This window comes from Zasmidium cellare (genome assembly GCF_010093935.1).
Source record: "Zasmidium cellare ATCC 36951 unplaced genomic scaffold M409scaffold_18, whole genome shotgun sequence".
NCBI lineage: Eukaryota > Fungi > Ascomycota > Dothideomycetes > Mycosphaerellales > Mycosphaerellaceae > Zasmidium > Zasmidium cellare.
The window spans coordinates 15,108-34,979 of record NW_022986962.1 but is presented as its reverse complement, the minus strand read 5'-3'; the positions used below and the strand labels follow the sequence as shown (position 1 = coordinate 34,979).

Here is a 19,872-nt window from a genome sequence, read left to right as displayed (position 1 = left end):
AGGGCAATTGACTGGCTGGTAGCATTATCGTCAACTGGAACACCTCACATGGAAGGGCCTCGCGGGGAATTCGAGCCTGGAGACTGTTCAGAAGCTGTCGAGGCGTGTTACCGGACGGACTATCCTGTGTGGACTTGCTGCTTTCCTTCATGAATATTATTAATCACGATATCATCTCGCATGTATGGAGATGAAGATCTTCCCGCAAATACTGAGCAGTTTCTCAAGCCTTCTCCTCACGAGCCATCTGAACACTATCGTCCCTCCGAGGCGCATTTCTCCCTTCCCAACTCTCGAACACTTTGAATCGCTTACTCATGCCTCCAACTGTTTCCCAAAGCACAACCCACACAGTCATAGCCATTTCGATGACCAAGAGCGAGGTCGTGCTCATTTCAATTACTGGCTGCGAAATAGCGATCAGGATGATCGCTACCACAAGCCTCATAGACACTCTTGCCTGCTTGAAGAGCACTAACTCCCCGTGGTCGTCCGATCTGTGCAATTGTGCGAATATCCAAAGACAGAACATTCCAACTCCAAGGCCACCGCCCATTAAGCGAGTCTGTCCTTCCTCTAGGTCTTCCTGTGCTACGGAAACGGCACAAATGTGGCCGCCGATCAGGAAGCTCGCCGATAGGGGCAGGTGGATAGTGAAGAAAGCGAACGCCGTCCAAACCGATCTTCGGATAGGATGTGTTGATTTAAGACTGCCATCTCCGGACGTGTACAGCCAGTTGAGGGAGAAGGCAATGACCAGTGTGCACACAGCCCGCCCGTAGCCTGCTGTAACCCCTACTCCAGCCGGGCTTCCCGCTACGATGCCGTAGAGAAATTCACCGAGGATGATGATGAAGAACGCCGCCAGACGATCGATCTCATGAGAAATATCAACGGCAGTAGAGTACGTGAGGTTGAGGGCCTTCTTGATCCAGGGACCAAAAGCGATCAGCCAGGCGATCTCTTGATACGCGATAATGACCGCAACGACGGCAATCTTCCCCCGGATGCTAACCTCCTTGAAGAATAGCGGAATGCAAAGAAAGAGTCCAACAAGGATGAAAGTTGCCGCGATCCTAGACTGCACTCGATGCTGATAGCTGGCGAAGGATGAGACCAGCAGCGCCATAGCGACAGTGAACCGAGCCACCATGTAAGCTCCAGCCGTAGTCCTCAATGCATTGATCTCGGCGATCTCGTTTGCATTGTTCGCGTACAGCACCAGCATGGCCATAACCCAGAGAATCGCACATCGCTGGACAATATCATCCGTGTAGAAACTGTTCATGATCTCACGGAGATCGCTCCAGATGTGCCACGCCGGCCAGAATGTCAGCAAGTACTGGACTAGGTGTTTGCCGTCGGGATGCTCGGCCAGGTGCTCGCTGAAGTTGGCCACTATCGCGACATCTATAGCTCCGAGTCAGTATTGGGTCACTTGCGGCCCATTTACATGCAGGGACGCTCACACAGCAAATCTAGGAAAAGCTCAAAGCGACCAGCCTGACGTTCCTCATCGCTTTCCTTCTGGAGCTGGCCATTGTAGAACCATTGCAATGCTTTCGGTCGCTTGACAAGATACCTTGACGGCGAAGATACACCATCTTCTCCATGATCTAGCTCCATTCCGATAAGTGCGATAGGTGCTTGCCTCTGTCAAGAACAGATGACCTTTGGTTGACGTGGACTAGGACCTCTGAAGCCTTTTCCTCGCTATCGTGCAGTTGAAGGCCAGAGGTCAGTGTTATGGATAGTGTGAGACATCTTTGGGTGAGTGGTACCGTCGATCCTCCCCAAACATTCAATGCAGATCAATGGGCCTTACCGAAAAGGGGCAACGCAGGGAACGATTCAAGAAAGTATCTGCATCCTGCCTGACGAGACGCTATAAATGTCAGCCACAAGGACCGTTCTTTCACAAACGAGGCTTGTTTACTCGAACTCACTTGGGAGAAGAAATGCTGTCCCTTGAAATTCACCATCAAGGAAGGCTAGGATCTCACGAAAATTTGTTCCACGATGGACTTCTCCTTCTGTGTGATAGGCCTAAGCCTTGATGGATGTGGCATTGTATCCTATGCACCCGTACAAGTCTATTGCGGCTAGTCCGTGTATATCGATGCCATCAACGACCGGCCCCCGAGGTGTCGGAACAACGACCTGCGAGTGATTGAGCAACTTGGTCCTGATAAGCATGGGTTGTGCAGAGTCATGACTCCGTTCTAAGCAATCTCCATCACGCTCAGATTACTACCAAATGGCTGCACCGCCCTCTTGACCTTCCATCCCTTGTCAACCTCTGCCAACAGCGCCTTCCACTCCTCCATCTCTCTTTCATGAGCGTTGAACGTCTCCCGCATCGTCAAGTCTCTGACCCTCAGCTGACTCTCTTGGCTGAGACTGATGGTGCCTGGCTCGGGCAGCGCCGTGTCCATGATGACAAGTCGAGCAGTCGGTTTCATAGCCTGGCGGATGTGACCAAGGATGGTCTTAGCTTCATCATTTGGCCAGTCGTGCAAGATCATGCGTAACAGATACAAGTCTGCGTCCTTGACTGGTTGGGGTTCGAAGAAGCTATGCCCCTGGAAGGTCACGCGAGACTTGACCGAGTCTTCCAGGCTTGAAGCTTGGGCGACGGATGTTTCGATGACCTTTGGCAAGTCTTGGACAATGAGACGAAGTTCTGGATAGCTTCGTGCTAGAGCGATACTTGCATGACCGCTTGATCCACCAATCTTTCATCACGTCAGCATTGAACGACGAGACCGGCAAATCCCTTGACTCACATCCACGACGAGACCGTTGCCGACAGAAGCCCAGTCGAAGCCCTCAATCAGATGCTCAATTGCCGTCCCTTGAGTCGAAGTAACACACTGCATGTACCCTGCGAATCGTTTTCTGAAGTCTGGCGTCTTGTTCAGATAGTCGAAGAACGGCAGGTCAGTATCCAAAGCAATATTGAACGCGGTCTCCGTTTTGCTTTTCGTGGCACCCCATCGTTGAGTAGCATCTGCGAATCGGATAGCCATCGGTACGGTGGCATCGGCAAGAAACTCAGCCCAGTCTTGCAGTGCAGCACTCTTGGCAAAGTGTGCAGATAAACGAGTGTGAGCAATGTGTCCCGGCTTCGGCTCATCGAAGAAGTGGGCACAAATGGCCATTCGTACTACGCTCTTAAGCACATCGAGGGGCACGTTGGCGAGGTTCGCTAGCTCTTCGTACGATACCGTGCCAGGGGAGGGGACAAGGCCTGGGATGTGGAAGCGGCAAAGCCATTGGATGCATGCAATGTGTTGGGGCTGGGAAATGTAAGCTTTGGAAACTTGAGCTATCCATTCCAAACTCACATGCACAGCCAGCTCAGGCAGAAATTGGGCGGGATCAGTAGCAATCTGCTGTACTCGCTTGGCGGCGTCGATTAGATCTTGTCTCGCAATCTGCACGTCCAATGGAGCATCGACTGGAAGTATGTCCAGAGCTTTTTCCGTCTCTGAAGGATGCAAAGTTGGTTCAGGATAGCCTCGAGATTTGCAGAAGGCAGCGATGGCACGAGCAGTGTCTGCCACTTGATCTGCGAACTCGACGAGAGTCTGCGATTTGCCCATTGATCCCATGATGGCAGCGTCTCTGGCGTGGACAGTATTGATGCAGCGAGTGATTGCAGAACGAGTGACGTGCAACAGAGATCGGAATTTGGAAGAAGGCCATTCGAATATGGCCGGTGTCTTGTTGTCTCACTCGTATGAGCTGTTGGACGTACCCCTGCCGTCAGGCACAGGACCCTAGATGCGTTCAGATCCCAGTCCTCGCTTTATCCTCGGACCAGGCTGCTTCGGCTACCGAATAGGTTCAGCATATCGAACCTTCACCTATTCTGCCGGCAAGATCGAGCGTTGTTGCACGTGCTCGATCGAGACTCTGATAGATGTTGGACTGAGCTAGCACTTCCAAATCTCTCGGGTTTTCTCCCTGATGTCGACTCTCACAAATTTGTCTTGAAGTCTTTATCCACTTTTGCATCGTGAATACCAACTGAAAACACCATGAAATCGTTCCTTTCTGTCTTCCTCTGGGCGACCATTGGCCACGCTGCGCTACGAAAAGAAGAACTTACATTCACCTGGGAAGCCGGATCACCCAATGGCCAAACCCGCAACATGATCCTCACCAACGGGCAGTTCCCAGGGCCCAACCTCGTTTTCGACGAAGGCGATCAGGTCGAAGTCACGGTCCACAACCGCATGCACCAGAACACAACCGTTCATTGGCATGGCATTCTGATGCAAGATACGCCGTGGTCGGATGGTGTGCCCGGTCTGTCCCAGAAACCGATCGAGCCAGGCGAAAGCTATGTCTATCGATTCACAGCCTTCCCACCTGGCCAGTACTGGTACCACTCGCATTCGCGAGCGACACTTCTCGATGGACTTTACGGTTCAATATTCATTCGAAGGAAACCAGGAACGCTCAATCCTTTCCACATGATCAGCGAGGATCCAGATGATGTTGCAGCCATGGAGCGAGCAGCCAACGATCCTGTCGTGATCGTGGCGTCGGACTGGAGCTATTACAACTCGTCGCAGTACAAGGAGACATTTGCAAAGAGCCAGCTGCAGATCTTTTGCGTGGATAGCATTTTGATCAATGGCAAAGGCAGTGTCTTCTGTCCCGAGCACCAGTGGTTGATCGATATGCAGCTTCCGTTTCATGAGAAGAGTTGGCCGAATAACAGCATCACGGACAAAGGGTAAGTCACATATGCCCATTCGAAATTGCCAGCTAACGATTTCCAGATGCTTCCCCTTCGTTCCTTCAACAGAAGGACCTTGGCTGATCGATGGCGACCCGTCCGTGATCCCCTTTGGAATGCAAGAAGGCTGCGTCAAGTCCTGGGGCTCGGAAGAAATCGTCGAAGTCGACCCCCAAAACAAATGGGTGGGCATCAACTGGATCGGAGCGTCGACTTTCAAGACCCTCCAGCCATCGATCGACGAACATGAAATGTGGATCTATGAAGTCGATGGCCATTACATCGAGCCTGTGAAAGCAACTACAATGCTTCTATGGGCAGGAGAACGATATTCCGCGATGATCAAGTTGGATAGACGACCGATGGATTACTCGATTCGAGTGATTGATGGCGGGTACTCGCAGATGATTGGTTCGTTCGGACGGCTGCGATACAAAGGTGGCGAGAGAGATTTGGTAGAGCCAGATCCCTGGTTCAACGTCACTACGACCAGCATGCCTTGGTTCGGATACAATGCCTGGCCAGTTCTCCAAACCACCATGCTCGACAAGGACAATCTTGTGCCGTGGCCTGCCAAAGTTCCAGCTCGCCATTCAGATGAGATGCATCTTCTCCAGCTTGGCAAGGCCAACTCAACGTGGGAGTTCACCTTGGGCGGAAAGAAGAAATACCCGTCTGATCGATCAGCGTACAAGCCACTGCTGTACAACCTCGGCTCTTCTGAGGCGAACGACGAAGACTTGGTTATTCGTACCAAGAACGAGTCGTGGGTCGACATCGTACTGCAAGTCGGTCAAGACCCCATGTGGCCCGTCGACTTCCCGCACCCAATTCACAAGCACGCCAACAAGTACTGGCGGATCGGATCTGGAGATGGCATCTGGAACTACGAGTCGGTCGATGAAGCTATCGCTACAGAGCCGGCGAACTTCAACCTGGAGAATCCACCCTACCGTGATACATTCTTGACCGACTTTCAAGGTGCCATGTGGGTGGTCTTGCGATATCAGGTCACTACCCCCGGAGCGTGGTTGCTGCATTGCCATATCGAGCTTCACTTGGACAATGGCATGGCCATGGCGATCTTGGACGGTGTTGACGCTTGGCCAGAGGTACCTGAGGAATACTCATCTGGTGCGATGGGTTTTCGAACTGCCAAAGACGATACTCTGGAGCTCAAGACAATCGATGCCCCGGAATGCAGGACAGGGTATTTCTCCAAGATGAAGAAGCTCCTCGGACATCCCTTTTGGCATGCGTTGGGCTGGTCGACGCTCACGATGCTGGCTGCGATTGCGGGTATTTTGGCATGGCGATGGGTGAGATCTGAGAATCACATCGGACGCAGCTCTAAGCCAATGTTGTGCCTTGAACCAGATGCCAAAGAGGGCCCTGAGAGCATGGGGTGGACTTGGAGGAGCTCGCTTGAGAAATCCCGACCTTGAGCATTGGTAAGTGTTGGTGTTCGCAGATTGTGTGCTAGGTTGTTGCAAATATGGTGCTCTCCTCTTCCGATCGATTCGCAGACAAGATTCTTACAATTTTATCCACATCCTCGTATGATCCAAGGCCAGACTCTCAAATGCCGAGAAGTACCCACAATGGCAAGGGTAGGGAGATCGTTCCAGCCGTGGCTGAGCCTATTTCAACTTCACATGTCTCGATAGACAACCTGTAAACCTTCTTCACGTTCGGTCGCCGACAACTTGAGAACCGTGTCTGTCCAGATGCGAAGCAGGATCTGCACGAGCAGATGGTGACGCTCGCTATTGGGATCGATGGAGCTCTTCTTGTATTGCAAGATGAGCAAGTTATCATTCACCGTTCGTTGTCTCTTTGAGCACGTTTGAGCTCCTTTCCGTCGCCTTTTGTGAGGCCATGAAGTTCACGCTATTTTTCTTGTTTTTGCACATTTTGAAGTCGTGTGCCTACCAGCCTGTCGTCCATGACAAGAGCACCGATGTCTCTTACGTTGGATCAGTGAAGGATGGCGTTGAAGAGTTCCTGTCCATTCGTTATGGCTTGGACACAGGTGGCGAGCATCGTTTCAAGCCGCCTCGGAAGCACGAGCACGAACGGGGACAGACGGTAGATACAAGACCAGAGGGACCAGCTTGTCCCCAGCCAGAGCATCCCATGCCTGGGGATCCGTATTCTGTGGTCAAGAACCCATCTGAGGACTGCCTGTTTCTGAGGGTAGCACGGCCAGCTGGGATGAAGAGCCATGAGAAGCTGCCTGTGATGGTATGGATCTATGGCGGTATGTTGAATTCAGGCCGAGAAGTCAGAGAATTTTTGTTGACAGTCTTCAAGGAGGCCATATGGTTGGCAACATCTACGATGTCTCGTATCAGCCCGCTGGCTTGGTCAACAACTCTGTGCACAGTAACAATCCTGTGATTTATGTGGCCATCAATCATCGTGTCAACAGTGAGTTGTCGACACTCGCGTATGGGAACCAGAGAGCTGATATCTTGAAGTCTTCGGCTATCCACTTTCAGACGCAGTCCTGGACGGAGGCGATGGCACTAGAGCGAACCTAGGCCTCCGAGATCAACGACTGGGCTTGCACTGGGTCAAAGACCACATCTCTGCATTTGGCGGCGATCCAGACAACATCACCGTCTTTGGCGAAGATGCTGGCGCTTCAGACATCGGACTGCACATTGCTGCCGGACACACGCCTTTCCGCCGTGCAATCGCTCAAAGCGGGTCATCGCTTTCCCCGTGGGCCACTCGACACGATGCCTCTAGAGCACACTTCGCAGAGGTTGTCGCTCGGATTGGATGTGTTTCTGGAAGTCCGCAGTTCTGGTACAGCTTGAACTGCATGAGGCAATTCAGCATGGAGCAAATCTTGGGAATTACTTTCGATCTGGCTTGGTCGATCGAGCCTTCGAATGGATTCCATGTCTTGTAAGTCAAATGCCAGATTTGACAGACGTTCTCATTGCTGACGATTGGCAGCGGTCCTGCCATTGATAACGACATCGTCTTCGACAAGACAGCGCCTCAGCACCAGGCTGTGCTATCGACTAGCACTGTCGACTACATGACCGGCTGGAATATGGACGAACTTTCCATGGAAGTCCCGTCTTCGATCCAGACAATCTCGCAGGCAGCTGCGTGGATTGGACAACGCTACCCGCAGCTGATCGAGCCGATCGCGTTAATGGTGCTTTACGTCTATACGGAAGTCGACTACGCTCGCAGGTCGATCTGCCCCAAGGAAGTAAGCACCGCATGGTGCACCTTGTCGAGAGCTTTGAGGGATATCGAAGTCGCGTGTCCGTCGCTTAAGCAAGCATCCGAGATGTATGAATCCGGCAAAGGGCAGAGCACAGTCTACCTGTACGAGCTGAACCAGACGGCGTTCGCGCCAACCCTCAGGCAAAATGGAAAGGGTTACCTCGGGGTTACGCACTTCTCAGATGTGCCTTATGTGTTCAATGAGCTGCAGACGGCATATTACATCGGTGATCCGAAGGAAATCCACCTCGCAGAAAGCATCAGTCGAGGCTGGGTTTCGTTCGCGGCCCATGGAGCCCCTGACGAGCAGTGGAAATGGCCACAAGCGGTGGAGGAGGATGTGCGTGCCAACGCGAACATTGAGTCGAAGAGGATCGCGGTCGAAGTGTTGGGTGGTCCTCTCCAGGGTCCCCGTGAGATGGTCTTCAAGGAGAAGAGGAGGTGCCAATACATTGATAGTATGGCCCATTTCTTCACACGAGCTTGATTAGCGGCTTAGCGTTCGTTCGGGCAGACGCTCTGCTCGTAGTGGCACGAAGTTATGCAGAAGTCAATGAAGTGTTTCCTGCTGCTCTTCTCCAAGTCAACAGTAAGTGCCACTGCCGCAGTTCCCCGTTTGCCAGGTCGGTGAATGGGATGACGGACGAAAAGTCGGTGCCATTGTGTGCTCAAGATAGCAGCAACTCCGGTCCTGTTCCTTTCGTTCCACGGGGTCAAAAGGCTGGACCGAAGCCGATACGGCAATGGCCATTTCTCACATATTCCCTCAGCGGCGGCGTCCGTATAGCTAATGGGGCCAATTTCGATATCGAGCAATTCTCCAGCTGGGTACCGAAAGAAGGGGTGCGTGAGACGCTGAGAACACACATATGAAGGCAGCCGGGGGGCATTGAACTAGAATGCGTGAGACTTGTATCGAACGTCAACTGAAGCCAGGAAGTCATCAATACCCACGCTCATTTAGCAAAAGTTGAACGCCAACTATGGGAGTCGTACAGGAACTGGACGCCGTGGTCGTAGGCACTGGCTTTGGCGGCATATACATGACCAAGAGGTAGGGTTCTATTTTGATCTGTCGACTTCGTGCACTAAGATCTTCCAGGTTCAAAGATGCAGGATTCCGTGCGGTATGCCTGGAAAAGGCCCCTCAGCCTGGTGGAGTGTGGCATTGGAACTGCGTGAGTCGTCCCGGTAAGGCTTCCTCTTTGTGACGATTTAATGATGCTTCTCCAGTACCCTGGCGCCCGTGTCGACTCCAGGTACCCAGTGTACCAATACACGGACCCAAAGCTGAACGAGAACTGGACCTGGGAAGAGGCCTTCCCGGGATATGGAGAGATCCGCAAATACCTAAAGCACACCATCCAACACTGGAACCTGGCCGAGCAAATGGTTTGTGGGGCTGAAGTAGTCTGCGCTCGATTTGACGAGACCGCTCACAAGTGGACCATAACATGTGCAGATGGTCGCCAATTCGTTGCCAGGTGGTTCATCAACTCACTCGGGTTTGCGACGCAGCCATACGTCCCAAAGCTACCGGGTCTCGAGACATTTAAAGGGCCTTCTTTCCACTCCGCCAGATGGCCACAAGATGATATCGATGTTAGGGGCAAGCGTGTTGCGGTCATCGGCACAGGAGCCAGTGCTGTGCAGATCATCCAAACGATTGCTAGCGAGGTGAGCCACATGACAGTATACCAACGAACGCCGAGTGTGTGCCTGCCTTTGCGACAGCAGAAATTGTCGAAGGCGTTCCAAGACGATTTCAAGACCAGCGGCGAGATGGCCGCCCTGCAACACGAATGCAAATACAAGAAGTTCGGAGGCCAGAATACTTCATTTGTTGCCAGAAAATGGGCGAATGACACTCCAGAGGAACGGCGACAAGTCTTTGAAGACGCCTGGGCCAAAGGGGGCTTTCACCCGTTGCTCTCGACGTACTTCGATGTCTTTGTCAGCCACGAAGTGAACAGTGAGGCCTGGCGGTTCTGGGCAGAGAAGTCTCGTGAACGCATCAAGAAGCCCGAGTACCGCGATATCCTGGCACCGCTCGAACCTGTCCACACATTTGGTGGGAAACGAACGCCGATGGAGATCGACTATTTCGAAGCTTTCAATCACGATCATGTATCTTTGGTGGATATCAAAGCAGATCCGATAGTCGAGGTTACGCCAACCGGCATCAGGTGTGCGGAGACAGGCTTGCAGGAGTTCGATATCATCGTCCTGGCCACTGGTTTCGATACCAATACTGGTGCATTGACCGCCATCAACATTGTGGACACCAATGGCCAGTCTCTCAAGCAGCGCTGGGAAGATGGAGTTTACACACGCTTTGGGCTGTCGACTTCCGGCTTCCCAAATATGTGGTACACCTATGGGCCTCAGGCTCCAACTGCCTTCTCCAACGGGCCATCATGTGTTGAATTGCAAGGTGAATTCATATTCGACCTCATCAAGGACATGGGCAGCAAAGGCATCACTCGCATCGAGACCTCTGAACAGGCGGAGCAGGCCTGGCGCCAATCGACCTTGGATTTGTGGAGCAAGTTCGTCGTCTCTGCCACGAAGGGGTACTATTGCGGCGTGAACATACCCGGCAAGAAAGAGGAGCCATTGAACTGGTACGATATCCACAGTGTAGAGTTATGAATGATGCTGACCAGGTTGTTCAGGTTTGGAGGACTGCACAACTACCATGCCGCTATGACCAAGTGCCGTGAGGAGGAATATGAAGGTTATGTGATGTCCTCACTGAAGCCATTGGACTTGTTGTCAGAGGCGGAGAAGTCGGCATCGACAGTCGTACGAAGCGTGGCCCTGGGCGTGGCGTGATAGTAAAGTCCATATTGACGAATAAGGGCGCGAAGATTCCTTTGATGGCAATGTTGTCGTTAGATAGAGCAAGACGCGTCCGGTAGAGGGGTTTTGTTTTGGGGGCCAAACAGCGCGTGCCTCAAGATGATCTGTGCGCTGCATTCGATTTAGCATCAATTTTGCCGCCTCCTTCTCTTCCTCTTCCATCAACATATCTGTCCACGTACTGTCACGAGCACACTTATACTACCTTGGGGTGGTGATAACAGTCCAGAAATACCTACATCAGCGTGACTGGCATCAGACAATGGTGAAGATTTCCACTCAATGGCGACGAAGATCAAGAATAATGCTTTGCGATTTGGGCATGTCATTTTCAGGTTTCATCAAAAGCTAACTACATCAATATGTCGCCGGATGTGTGGCAATGTATCCACCGTCAATCAAGACGACCTGACCATTGCAGTACGCGCCAGCCTTGGACGCCAGCCATACGACCGTTCCACCCATCTCATGGAGCTCACCAAATCGCTCTTCAGGAACCAATGTCGGTGGAAGACGACCACCGGTCGCCTTGTACCAGTCACCCATCATGTCGGTGTTGAAGTCTGTTGATAGAATCAGCGGACAATCAATACTGTCAGATCTTGGAACTTACACCCTGGAGCCAGCACATTGACTCTGATGTGCCACGGGATCAGATACGTCGCCAGATTCTTCATCATATGGGTCGTGCCTGCTTTGCTCGCGCCGTAGATGAACGCACTGTTATCTCTGCCGAATCCGCCAACACTGCTCAAGCTCAAGACCTGGCTTCGAGTGTATGTATATGGTCCACGGAATACTTTGCCATTGGACTTCGCCGCCGCTTCCTGCCTTTCGCGGAACTTGTTGCCTTTGTCCAGAAGCTCGAGAAAAGCGAATGTCACTTGGAGTGCCGCCGTCGTGTTTGTCTCGAACACGGCTGCGTAGTCAGAGAACTTTTTCGAGAACCAGAAGTCCCTGACTTTCTTGATGTCCCACTTTGGCTGTGGTCGAGCCTGGTGTGGCTCCAGGTTGGGCGTGGCGATCCCAGCGTTGTTGATCAGCAGGTTTATGCGACCATCTGTCTGGTCTATGAAGTCCACAGCTCGCTGGAGATCTTCGGTCGAGTTCACGCTACACTGCACTGGAACAACGTTGCCTTGCTACGCTTGTTGTCAGCACCGTCTGTACATTTACGAAGAAGAGGATATGCACCATTTCCTTGGCGGCCTTCTCCAGCACCTCCAACCGTCTACCAAGGATATAGACTTTGGCTCCGTTCGCTGCCAGTGACTTGGCTATCATAGAGCCAATACCACTTCCACCTCCGGTGATGACCGCAATGCAGTCGGTGATGTCGAACATCTCTGCAGCTATCGGTCTGATCGCCATGTTTGGAGAAAGTTATTCACGCCAGTGACTGATTCGGAAGAGAACGATTCGACGCAGACGAGTGAAGCAGATGACTTACGAGCAACCACAACGAATACATTTGCTGTTACTAACTTGCAGCTTGAAGTGGTCGTCAGTTCTCAATAGGCATCCGAACTTCGCAGACCGTGTGGCTTCCGTCCGGACGTTCTTGGGAGACCGTTCCAGACACACCTACTTTTGCGCAGTCTCGCCCTCAAAACCAGAGACTCGGAGTGGAAAAAGAGGCTCGACCTCGCCACCCATGCGGTCGGTGTTGGTTCTGTCAAAGAGACGTCGTCTGATACCCGGACATCCTCCGAAGTACGTGCGCTGTCAGGAGGCCAGGACCATCCCTGATCAAACGACTGGACCACACTTTCTGTTGGCTCGGCCGATACACTGTGTTGGCACCCGAGCCACGTCAACGTCCAATTGCCTGCTGGAGTCGGCAGCCGACACTCTGGCGTTAGGACGACAGAAGTTGGAACGAAAAAGAAGCATGCCACGAGAAGAATTAAGCCTGTCGAAGCCCACACCGCTGGGAATGTCTCGGTGTCGGCGGTCCTGTTCCTTGCACCTCGTGCATTTGAAGGTAATGTGGACGCACGATGATCGATTGACTTCTTCCTTTCACTCGCCTCCTTGATCCTTTCATTCACCCACGAGCTTGAGCTAGCATAGCCTTGCAGCACTTGGCAACTCAGCATCCTACCAAACTCAGCAGCACCGCAAACTCGTCTCATTACCATCTATGGCAGAAGAAAAAGCAAAACACGAGTCCCAGACTCTCTCCCCAAGCGACCCTAGACCGAGCGGTGGCTTCGACGAAGTCGCATCAACAGGAGTCAGGACCAGCATCACCACCACCATAACAAGCGAAAAGGCCAGAGACAGTAGCGGGACTAATTCCTCGCCGAAGGAGTTTCGCAACTCTACAGTCCCAATCATAAGGGAACCGACGCCCAAGCAGTTCGAAAAAGCATACCATGAACCAGCTTGTCTCCCTTCGCAGCCTTCAGGTGATGATCCGCCAAACCCTCCTGGACCGCCTGGAGGGGGTGGCCCACCAGGAATGGGCTTTCCAAAGGTCGAATATCCCACTGGATTCAAGCTGTACTCGACGATCTTCGCTCTGTATCTGGCTGGGTTCTTGACAGCATTGGTAAAACCTCTGAAAATGCCCTTGGAATGGGAAGTCAACTAACAGTATTGTGCCTAGGACCGCACAATAATGGTCAACGCAATCCCAACCATAACCGCCAAATTCGACTCGATCCAAGACATCGGTTGGTACGGCAGCGCCTACCTCTTCACCTTCTGCTGCTTTCAGCTCCTCTTCGGCAAGATCTACACGTTCTACAATGCCAAATGGGTCTTCATGATCGCCGTCGTGATCTTTCTCGTCGGCTCCGCAATTTGCGGTGCGGCGTCGAGCTCGATCGTGCTCATCGTCGGGAGAGCGATTGCAGGTCTGGGCTCATCGGGGATCTTTGGTGGGAGCGTGATTATCACGTTCTTTACGGTGCCGCTGCATATGAGGCCGATATATTCGGGCATCGTGGGTGTGGTTTTCGCGGTTGCGTCGATTGTGGGACCGCTCATTGGAGGGGCGTTGACGCAGCATGCTTCCTGGCGGTGGTGTTTCTTCATCAACTTGCCTGTGGGAGCCGTGACTCTCGCCATCACGTTTGTCACGCTAAAACTCCCACCGGCGAAGAAAGCTGGCACGAAACCTCTCGACCAAGTTAAACAGATGGATCCACTTGGAAACTTGTGCCTGATGCCAGCAGTCATCTGCCTGTTGCTCGCTTTGGAATGGGGAGGCTCGAAGTACTCTTGGTCGAACGGAAGAATCGTTGCCCTACTGGTCATTGCTGTCGTCCTCGGTCTAGCCTTCATCGGCATCCAAATCTGGCTCCAGGACAACGCAACCGTCCCACCAAGACTCTTCAAACAACGCAGCATGGCCGCTTCATTCGTCTACACCCTCGGCGTGACAGGATCCATGATGACGTTGACGTACTACCTCCCCGTGTGGTTCCAGGCAATCAAAGCTGCGAGTCCAACACGATCGGGTGTAATGATGCTACCGATGGTCGTTCCTTCGGGCGTAGCAGGACTGCTGTCAGGTTTCGCCATCTCAAAGTTAGTGGGATATTACACGCCTTTCATGCTCGCCTGCGCAGCACTCATGTCCATCGGCGCCGGCCTCCTAACAACGTTCGAGCCATCAACAGGTGAGAGCGCCTGGATCGGCTACCAATTCATATGGGGTTTTGGGGCAGGTCTCGGTAAGTCCCAGAACAACTCCTCTCACAAAGCAACCTCACTGACTCTCTAATCCAGGCATCCAATCCGGCGGCCTCGTAGCCCAAACCGTCCTCTCCCGTATGGACGCCCCTGCCGGTATCTCCCTAAACTTCTTCGCGCAATCCCTCTCTGGCTCCGTCTTCATCGCGATCGACCAGACAACATTCATGAACAGCCTGCACTCCAACCTCGATCCCATCCCCGGGATCAACGTCGACGACCTCGACGCCACGGGAGCCTCTGTGCGGAGCCAGGTCAGTGAAGGGGATTTGCCGAGGGTGCTGGGGGCGTATAATGATGCGGTGACGAATACGTTTGTTGTGGCGACGGCTTGTGCTTGTTTGGCGTTTGTGGCGGCTTGTGTGGTTGAGTGGAGGGACGTGAGGAAGGACAAGGATCAGGTGTCCGGCGGACCCGGGGGTAAGCCGTCTGGTGTGGTGGGAGGGAAGCCGGGGGCATGAAAAAGGGGTTCGGTGGCGATGGCGTTTTGGGTGCACGGGGAAGATACCCAGGTATAGACTTTTACTCTGCATTCAAAGTTATGGTAGATGGCGATATATAGCATGTACAGCATTTCCGCACTTCTCATGCTCTCATTCATGCTGGACCACGTCTCACATGACGCTTGCCAAAGCCTCGCCCTCCGAACTTGCTCAACTTCACAACGAAAGGACCACGGTCAATGGTGTTGATAACGATATACCCACTCGGGAAGGTATAATGCGACCAAGTGCCGAAAGACCTACACATCCAGCATCAGCATCAGATATCCACTTCACATCACGCCACAGAAAGAAATACTCACCAATCAGCCACACCACCACCCTCCTCGTCATCATCGCCCGGATAGACATCAAAGAACGCAATCTCCTCGACGCCCGCACCAGAATCATCCTCAGGAATGGTGCTGACGTCCAAGACACGGAGACCCGCTTGGTAGTTGGACTGGTATGCGAGGCCGTCGCGCACGAATTGGTTGTGGTCGACGGAGCGGACTTTGGACTTGTAGTAGCCCGTGTTGACGGGCTTTTCGAGGGAGGTGATGTCGAATATATAGCTGCAAAGTGTGTCAGTACGGGAAGTCATGAGGCGTGTAATGCACATACGTAGCTGGGAATCCATCGATAGATGGGCCGTTTGGATCTGCTCGGTCGGGATCGATCTCGCCCTCGTCGAGCTCGTCGTCGAGCAGAAGGTGAGTCTGCCAGTTGGGGTCGAGCACCCAGCCTTGGTGAGTATATGAGGCTCCGACGTAGGGGGTGCGAGAGATGATGCTGGCGGCTTGAGGGCCGGTCTTGTTTGTGACGTCGTAGATGGTCAGGGTGTCTTCGTTGTAGCCGTAGCAGATGTCTCGGCCGTTGTACTTCTTGTCGGGACCTCTGTAGACGATGCCTATACAAAAGAGTCAATATACAGTTGAGTGGTATTTTGGTCCAGACTCACACTGAGCATCATGAACGTAGCCATCCTGCGGCGCACAGCCAGGTGAGTATGGCTTCGATGGATCGTCCAGGTTGATGAAGATGAGGCCAGCAGCACAAGAGCTGTTACGAGGCGCCGAGCCAACAGCCACAGCGTAGTTCTTCTCCTCGTTGACAACGACATTGTGCGAGCGACCGATTGGCATATCTGCGCCGTACTGTTAGTCCTGACCATACGTCTCACGCATAATTGAACGAACCAGTGAAAAGCCCAGTAAGATCACTAGTCGTGCTAAAGACCTTCGGCTTCTTGGGATCGACCTTCAAGAGCTTGCGCATATCAAAGATCTGGACTTGATGATCAACGCCTTCCGATCCAACAATAAGGTACGGCCCATTCGCCTTAATCTCGCGCCAGATGACTGGGTTGGCTTGAGCTGGGAGGCGGCCGAGATAGACGAGTTGGCCTTGCTTGGTGACCTCGGCGAAGGCTGCGCCGTCGGTTTGCCCTATGGTGGAGGTCAGTAAGGATTTCTGACTCTAAAGCTTGAAGGGAGTGTTGGTGTACGTACCAATAGCGATGAACTCCCGTCCATTGAGGACGACACCCCAGCTACCACTGCCTTCGCCACCGTTGCTTCCCAGCTCAGCGTGGGTCTTGAAGTCGTGCAGGTCCTACTGTGGCGTCAGCTATTGTCGAGCTCGACAATCCCTCGTGGTACTGACGATGTCTTTGCACTTGTACGTCTGATCAGGATCTCCTTTGACAGCCTCGACTTGGCCGTTTCGGCAACGAATGCGATCGCCACCTGGTCGACGCTTGTGAAAGCCCTTCCACTTGTTGTTGTCGTAGTGGCCTGCTGCTTTGTGCTCCCTCCATGCGGACTATCAACAGGTTAGTTGTATAGTCAAGATGCATCGTGAATTTCTACACACCTCCTTTGCGGCCATCATCTTCGCCATGACGACACCCGAGTCGTACTCGTCCTTCCTGTACATGGCTCCAAGTGCCAAAGGCAGACAAGCTGCCGCAAGAGTGATGAACTTCATCCTGATGGCAAAGAGAGCAGTTCACGGATGGAGGAACGAACGTACGCAGACCTACCTGCACAAACAGCGCAAGATGGCGAGCTTTATAGCCATCTCCAACACGCTTATCCTACATCCACTGTCGTGCGCGGTTGCACAGCAAACGACAAGATGCACTTGTGCAATGATACCTGCCTATCGCAGGTAGTCGGCAGGAGAGTCGAACGACCCAAGCCTCGCTGGAATGCATACAAGCAGCTACCGCAGACGCAGTAGCGGACTTGGAACCTCTGGTAGTGTGTCTTGGAAGTCCTTTGACGATTGTACCTCATTTGTCTGTGGGGTTCTTGGCTGGCATGCGGCTGGAGGCAGGCCAAGAAAGTAAAGGGAATGGAAATTCTTGGGTGTGCCGCCTGGAGACGGCTTGTTCGATTGCGAAGTTTGCTTGAGGCCACATTGTTTCCAGGAAGGAGGTCGCACAGGGGACCGGTGAGCTGGTTTGCTGGCAACTTCCATCGTACAGCAGAGAAGATGTCGAGTTTCAACTGTGAGATACAGAGTCGTCGCGAGTAGTCGTCCGCTCGGCATCTCCACCTCGGCTGCAATGTTCGGCTCAAGAATGTGGAATTCCGGAGATCCACCCGATCAGGCAGGAGTCAAGAAACGACGTCTTCTCGAAGCCCACCTTGCCAAGAAGAGGAATTCGTATCAGCGGTCGCGTGCACAGCATGAAGATAAGGCCTGCGGATGGCGTCAGTGGTTCCCAGCTCTCGTCTGCAGATTGGCAAGTGACCTTTGCGAATGACATTGCAGCGTTCCGTGGTTGTCTCGGTCAAGTCCGAACGACGTAGAATCCTCTGCCTCTCGTTCTTTGTTCAATTCATTCGTCGGTCGCTGATTTGTTCCTTCGGACCACCAATCTGATTTGAGTGCAGGGCTCTTCCACGCATCTGGCTCGTGGTTTGGCGATCGAGGCACCCGCGCAGACGACCTCTCAAGAGTTGCCTCACGGTCCAGTGTACCTGTTCTCCATCGACCTGTCGACAATATGCTCCAAATACTTGGTGAAACTGGGGTAGAAGGTCATAGAAGCAGAGCCACCTGACGACCACTTCGCAAAGCACCAATGCATACTCTCGAAAGCGTCCTTGCTACCAGCGAAAGACTCCATGGCCCGCTTGATGACGTTCTTCTGCTTCTCATCGCCGTTGACATACATCTTGTGGTACTGCTCACGGGCTTGCTCCACCAGTCCAGGATGGACCAACCAAAGGTTATCGATGTCGCGAGTGCCTACCTCGAGCACACGATCGAATATAGGGAAAGCCGTGTCCCAATCAAAATCCCCGTCTGGATGGCTTTGCTTGTGTTCCTGGCCCACGAGGTCCTCGTACTCTCTTGGTAACTCAAGCAAGTCGACTGGCAACTGGAAGTATTCCTCCTCATTCCAGTTCACTGCTGAGGTGTCGTGGAAAGCGGGATCCGGGAAGTATCCATTGAAGATGCCGCTATCGTCGTCTCCAAACCCGTTAGTGATTTTCAAGAACTCTTTGTAATCGTCTGGTAGCACAGTCTTCAGGCGCTCTTCCAAACGCTCGATCTCTTCATCAGTGGCGGCCTGTTTGAACAATGCCTCAGGAACAGAGCCCATGTCGGCTTCTTCGGCCGTGAGGTAGTGTTTCGTGTTCTTCTCACCAATCTCCAGTAGCTCTCTGATCGGCTTGCCAGCAAAACGAGACGGTACGTAACTGCGCTGGAATCGGTCTTTGAAGGCTTCCAAAAAGGCTTGACCCTTTGTTCTGACTTCGTCCTGGCTCATATCCACCGCGTCCGCCATGAGTCCTCTCACCCAAAACGGCCACAACGATTTCGCCTCGCCCAGGTACTTTACCTGATGGTTAGCACGAAGCCGGGCCACTATTTTGTTCAAAATCTGGGCACTTTCTTTATCCAGATTAGACATCTTGAACTGCGCGTCTGATTCGTTTGGTTGTTCCACGGCCTGGCCCTCCTCATCTTTACTCTTCTTCGATGCACGGTCATTTCTAGTGCACTTGGACTTTGGCTGGATGTTGTGTAACTTCACGGATAACTCAAGCGCTCGGATGAGTCTTTGGCCCTTGTACATAGCAGAAGCGCCAGATCTTGCGTCAGCATGGATGTCGTCGTCAACTGCCAGGCAAGCGTCGAGCACCGCACGATTTTCGTCGTTCTTTTCCTTTGGAAGTCCCATCCAGCTCGCGTTCCTGCTCTGCTGATATTCTTCCTCCGGAGGTATATCAGCTCTGTCAGATGGCCACCCTTCCGGCCATTGACCAGATGCTTCCCACGCAAATTTGAGAAACTGGTCGATGATCCAAGTTCCCACGGTGGAGCCATTTTCCAGGAAGAGTTCGACGAGCTCTTTGGCAGTGCCTATTTCCCCAAGAAGTGCGAGGCGGAGGACACAATCAGCCAGCGCCCTTTCCACAAGTGAGATCTCGGGCTCATCCCGAATCTCGTCCGGTGTGATATCAGGTAGCATGTTGACAGTGAGAGCGCAAGCAAGTCGTTGTTTTGAGGACAGAGAAAAAGCCAGGTTGGAAGTGAGTGCCGCTCTTGCTTTATGTAAAGCAGTGCCAATACTGCCTCAAACCACCGGTGAGCTGCAGGTCTAGCGCGAAATGGTGCGTGTGAAGGAATGAGAGCCAGGCATCTCTGCCATTCAGATCACTTGTCGTACAGCTGCGTGAAGCGCTTACCCACTCGGTGCCTTGTTCTGTGTTAGGCACTGTGCTTTCTACCGTCGTTGTTGTTTGGATGATCAAGTGGCCAGTGTGATGTCGGTCTCGGCTCAAGGTGGAGTTTGAAACTGCTCCA

The 19,872-nt window shown here is 52.8% G+C and overlaps 8 protein-coding genes across 8 annotated transcripts; 3 read left to right on the top strand and 5 right to left on the bottom strand.

Annotated features, from left to right (window-relative positions):
• Positions 1–223: 223 nt before the first annotated feature.
• On the bottom strand, positions 224–1,626 carry M409DRAFT_36688 (uncharacterized protein; the record flags this gene model as incomplete). Its single annotated transcript, XM_033810597.1, has 2 exons — positions 224–1,410; positions 1,470–1,626. The coding sequence occupies 2 exons, from the start codon at positions 1,624–1,626 to the stop codon at positions 224–226; spliced, it is 1,344 nt and encodes a 447-aa protein (XP_033667299.1).
• A 596-nt stretch (positions 1,627–2,222) lies between these two features.
• M409DRAFT_54760 (uncharacterized protein) lies at positions 2,223–3,614 on the bottom strand (the record flags this gene model as incomplete). Its single annotated transcript, XM_033812819.1, has 3 exons — positions 2,223–2,735; positions 2,787–3,299; positions 3,348–3,614. 3 exons carry the CDS (start codon positions 3,612–3,614, stop codon positions 2,223–2,225), a joined length of 1,293 nt encoding a protein of 430 aa, XP_033667298.1.
• A 429-nt stretch (positions 3,615–4,043) lies between these two features.
• Positions 4,044–6,978, top strand: M409DRAFT_66496 (multicopper oxidase; the record flags this gene model as incomplete). Its single annotated transcript, XM_033816961.1, has 3 exons — positions 4,044–4,747; positions 4,794–5,862; positions 6,946–6,978. 3 exons carry the CDS (start codon positions 4,044–4,046, stop codon positions 6,976–6,978), a joined length of 1,806 nt encoding a protein of 601 aa, XP_033667297.1.
• A 2,004-nt stretch (positions 6,979–8,982) lies between these two features.
• Positions 8,983–11,213, top strand: M409DRAFT_66495 (uncharacterized protein; the record flags this gene model as incomplete). Its single annotated transcript, XM_033816960.1, has 5 exons — positions 8,983–9,053; positions 9,102–9,177; positions 9,233–10,623; positions 10,675–10,736; positions 11,197–11,213. 5 exons carry the CDS (start codon positions 8,983–8,985, stop codon positions 11,211–11,213), a joined length of 1,617 nt encoding a protein of 538 aa, XP_033667296.1.
• A 5-nt stretch (positions 11,214–11,218) lies between these two features.
• Positions 11,219–12,232, bottom strand: M409DRAFT_54758 (uncharacterized protein; the record flags this gene model as incomplete). Its single annotated transcript, XM_033812818.1, has 3 exons — positions 11,219–11,424; positions 11,475–11,979; positions 12,032–12,232. The coding sequence occupies 3 exons, from the start codon at positions 12,230–12,232 to the stop codon at positions 11,219–11,221; spliced, it is 912 nt and encodes a 303-aa protein (XP_033667295.1).
• Positions 12,233–13,004: 772 nt separating this feature from the next.
• M409DRAFT_66493 (uncharacterized protein) lies at positions 13,005–15,024 on the top strand (the record flags this gene model as incomplete). Its single annotated transcript, XM_033816959.1, has 4 exons — positions 13,005–13,050; positions 13,309–13,415; positions 13,473–14,544; positions 14,600–15,024. The coding sequence occupies 4 exons, from the start codon at positions 13,005–13,007 to the stop codon at positions 15,022–15,024; spliced, it is 1,650 nt and encodes a 549-aa protein (XP_033667294.1).
• Positions 15,025–15,160: 136 nt separating this feature from the next.
• M409DRAFT_66492 (uncharacterized protein) lies at positions 15,161–17,034 on the bottom strand (the record flags this gene model as incomplete). The annotated part of the gene is made up of 8 exons (XM_033816958.1): positions 15,161–15,305; positions 15,369–15,620; positions 15,670–15,955; positions 16,007–16,192; positions 16,245–16,493; positions 16,557–16,659; positions 16,711–16,869; positions 16,921–17,034. The coding sequence occupies 8 exons, from the start codon at positions 17,032–17,034 to the stop codon at positions 15,161–15,163; spliced, it is 1,494 nt and encodes a 497-aa protein (XP_033667293.1).
• Positions 17,035–18,019: 985 nt separating this feature from the next.
• On the bottom strand, positions 18,020–19,537 carry M409DRAFT_54755 (uncharacterized protein; the record flags this gene model as incomplete). The annotated part of the gene is made up of 1 exon (XM_033812817.1): positions 18,020–19,537. The coding sequence occupies one exon, from the start codon at positions 19,535–19,537 to the stop codon at positions 18,020–18,022; it is 1,518 nt and encodes a 505-aa protein (XP_033667292.1).
• Between the last annotated feature and the right edge of the window lie 335 nt (positions 19,538–19,872).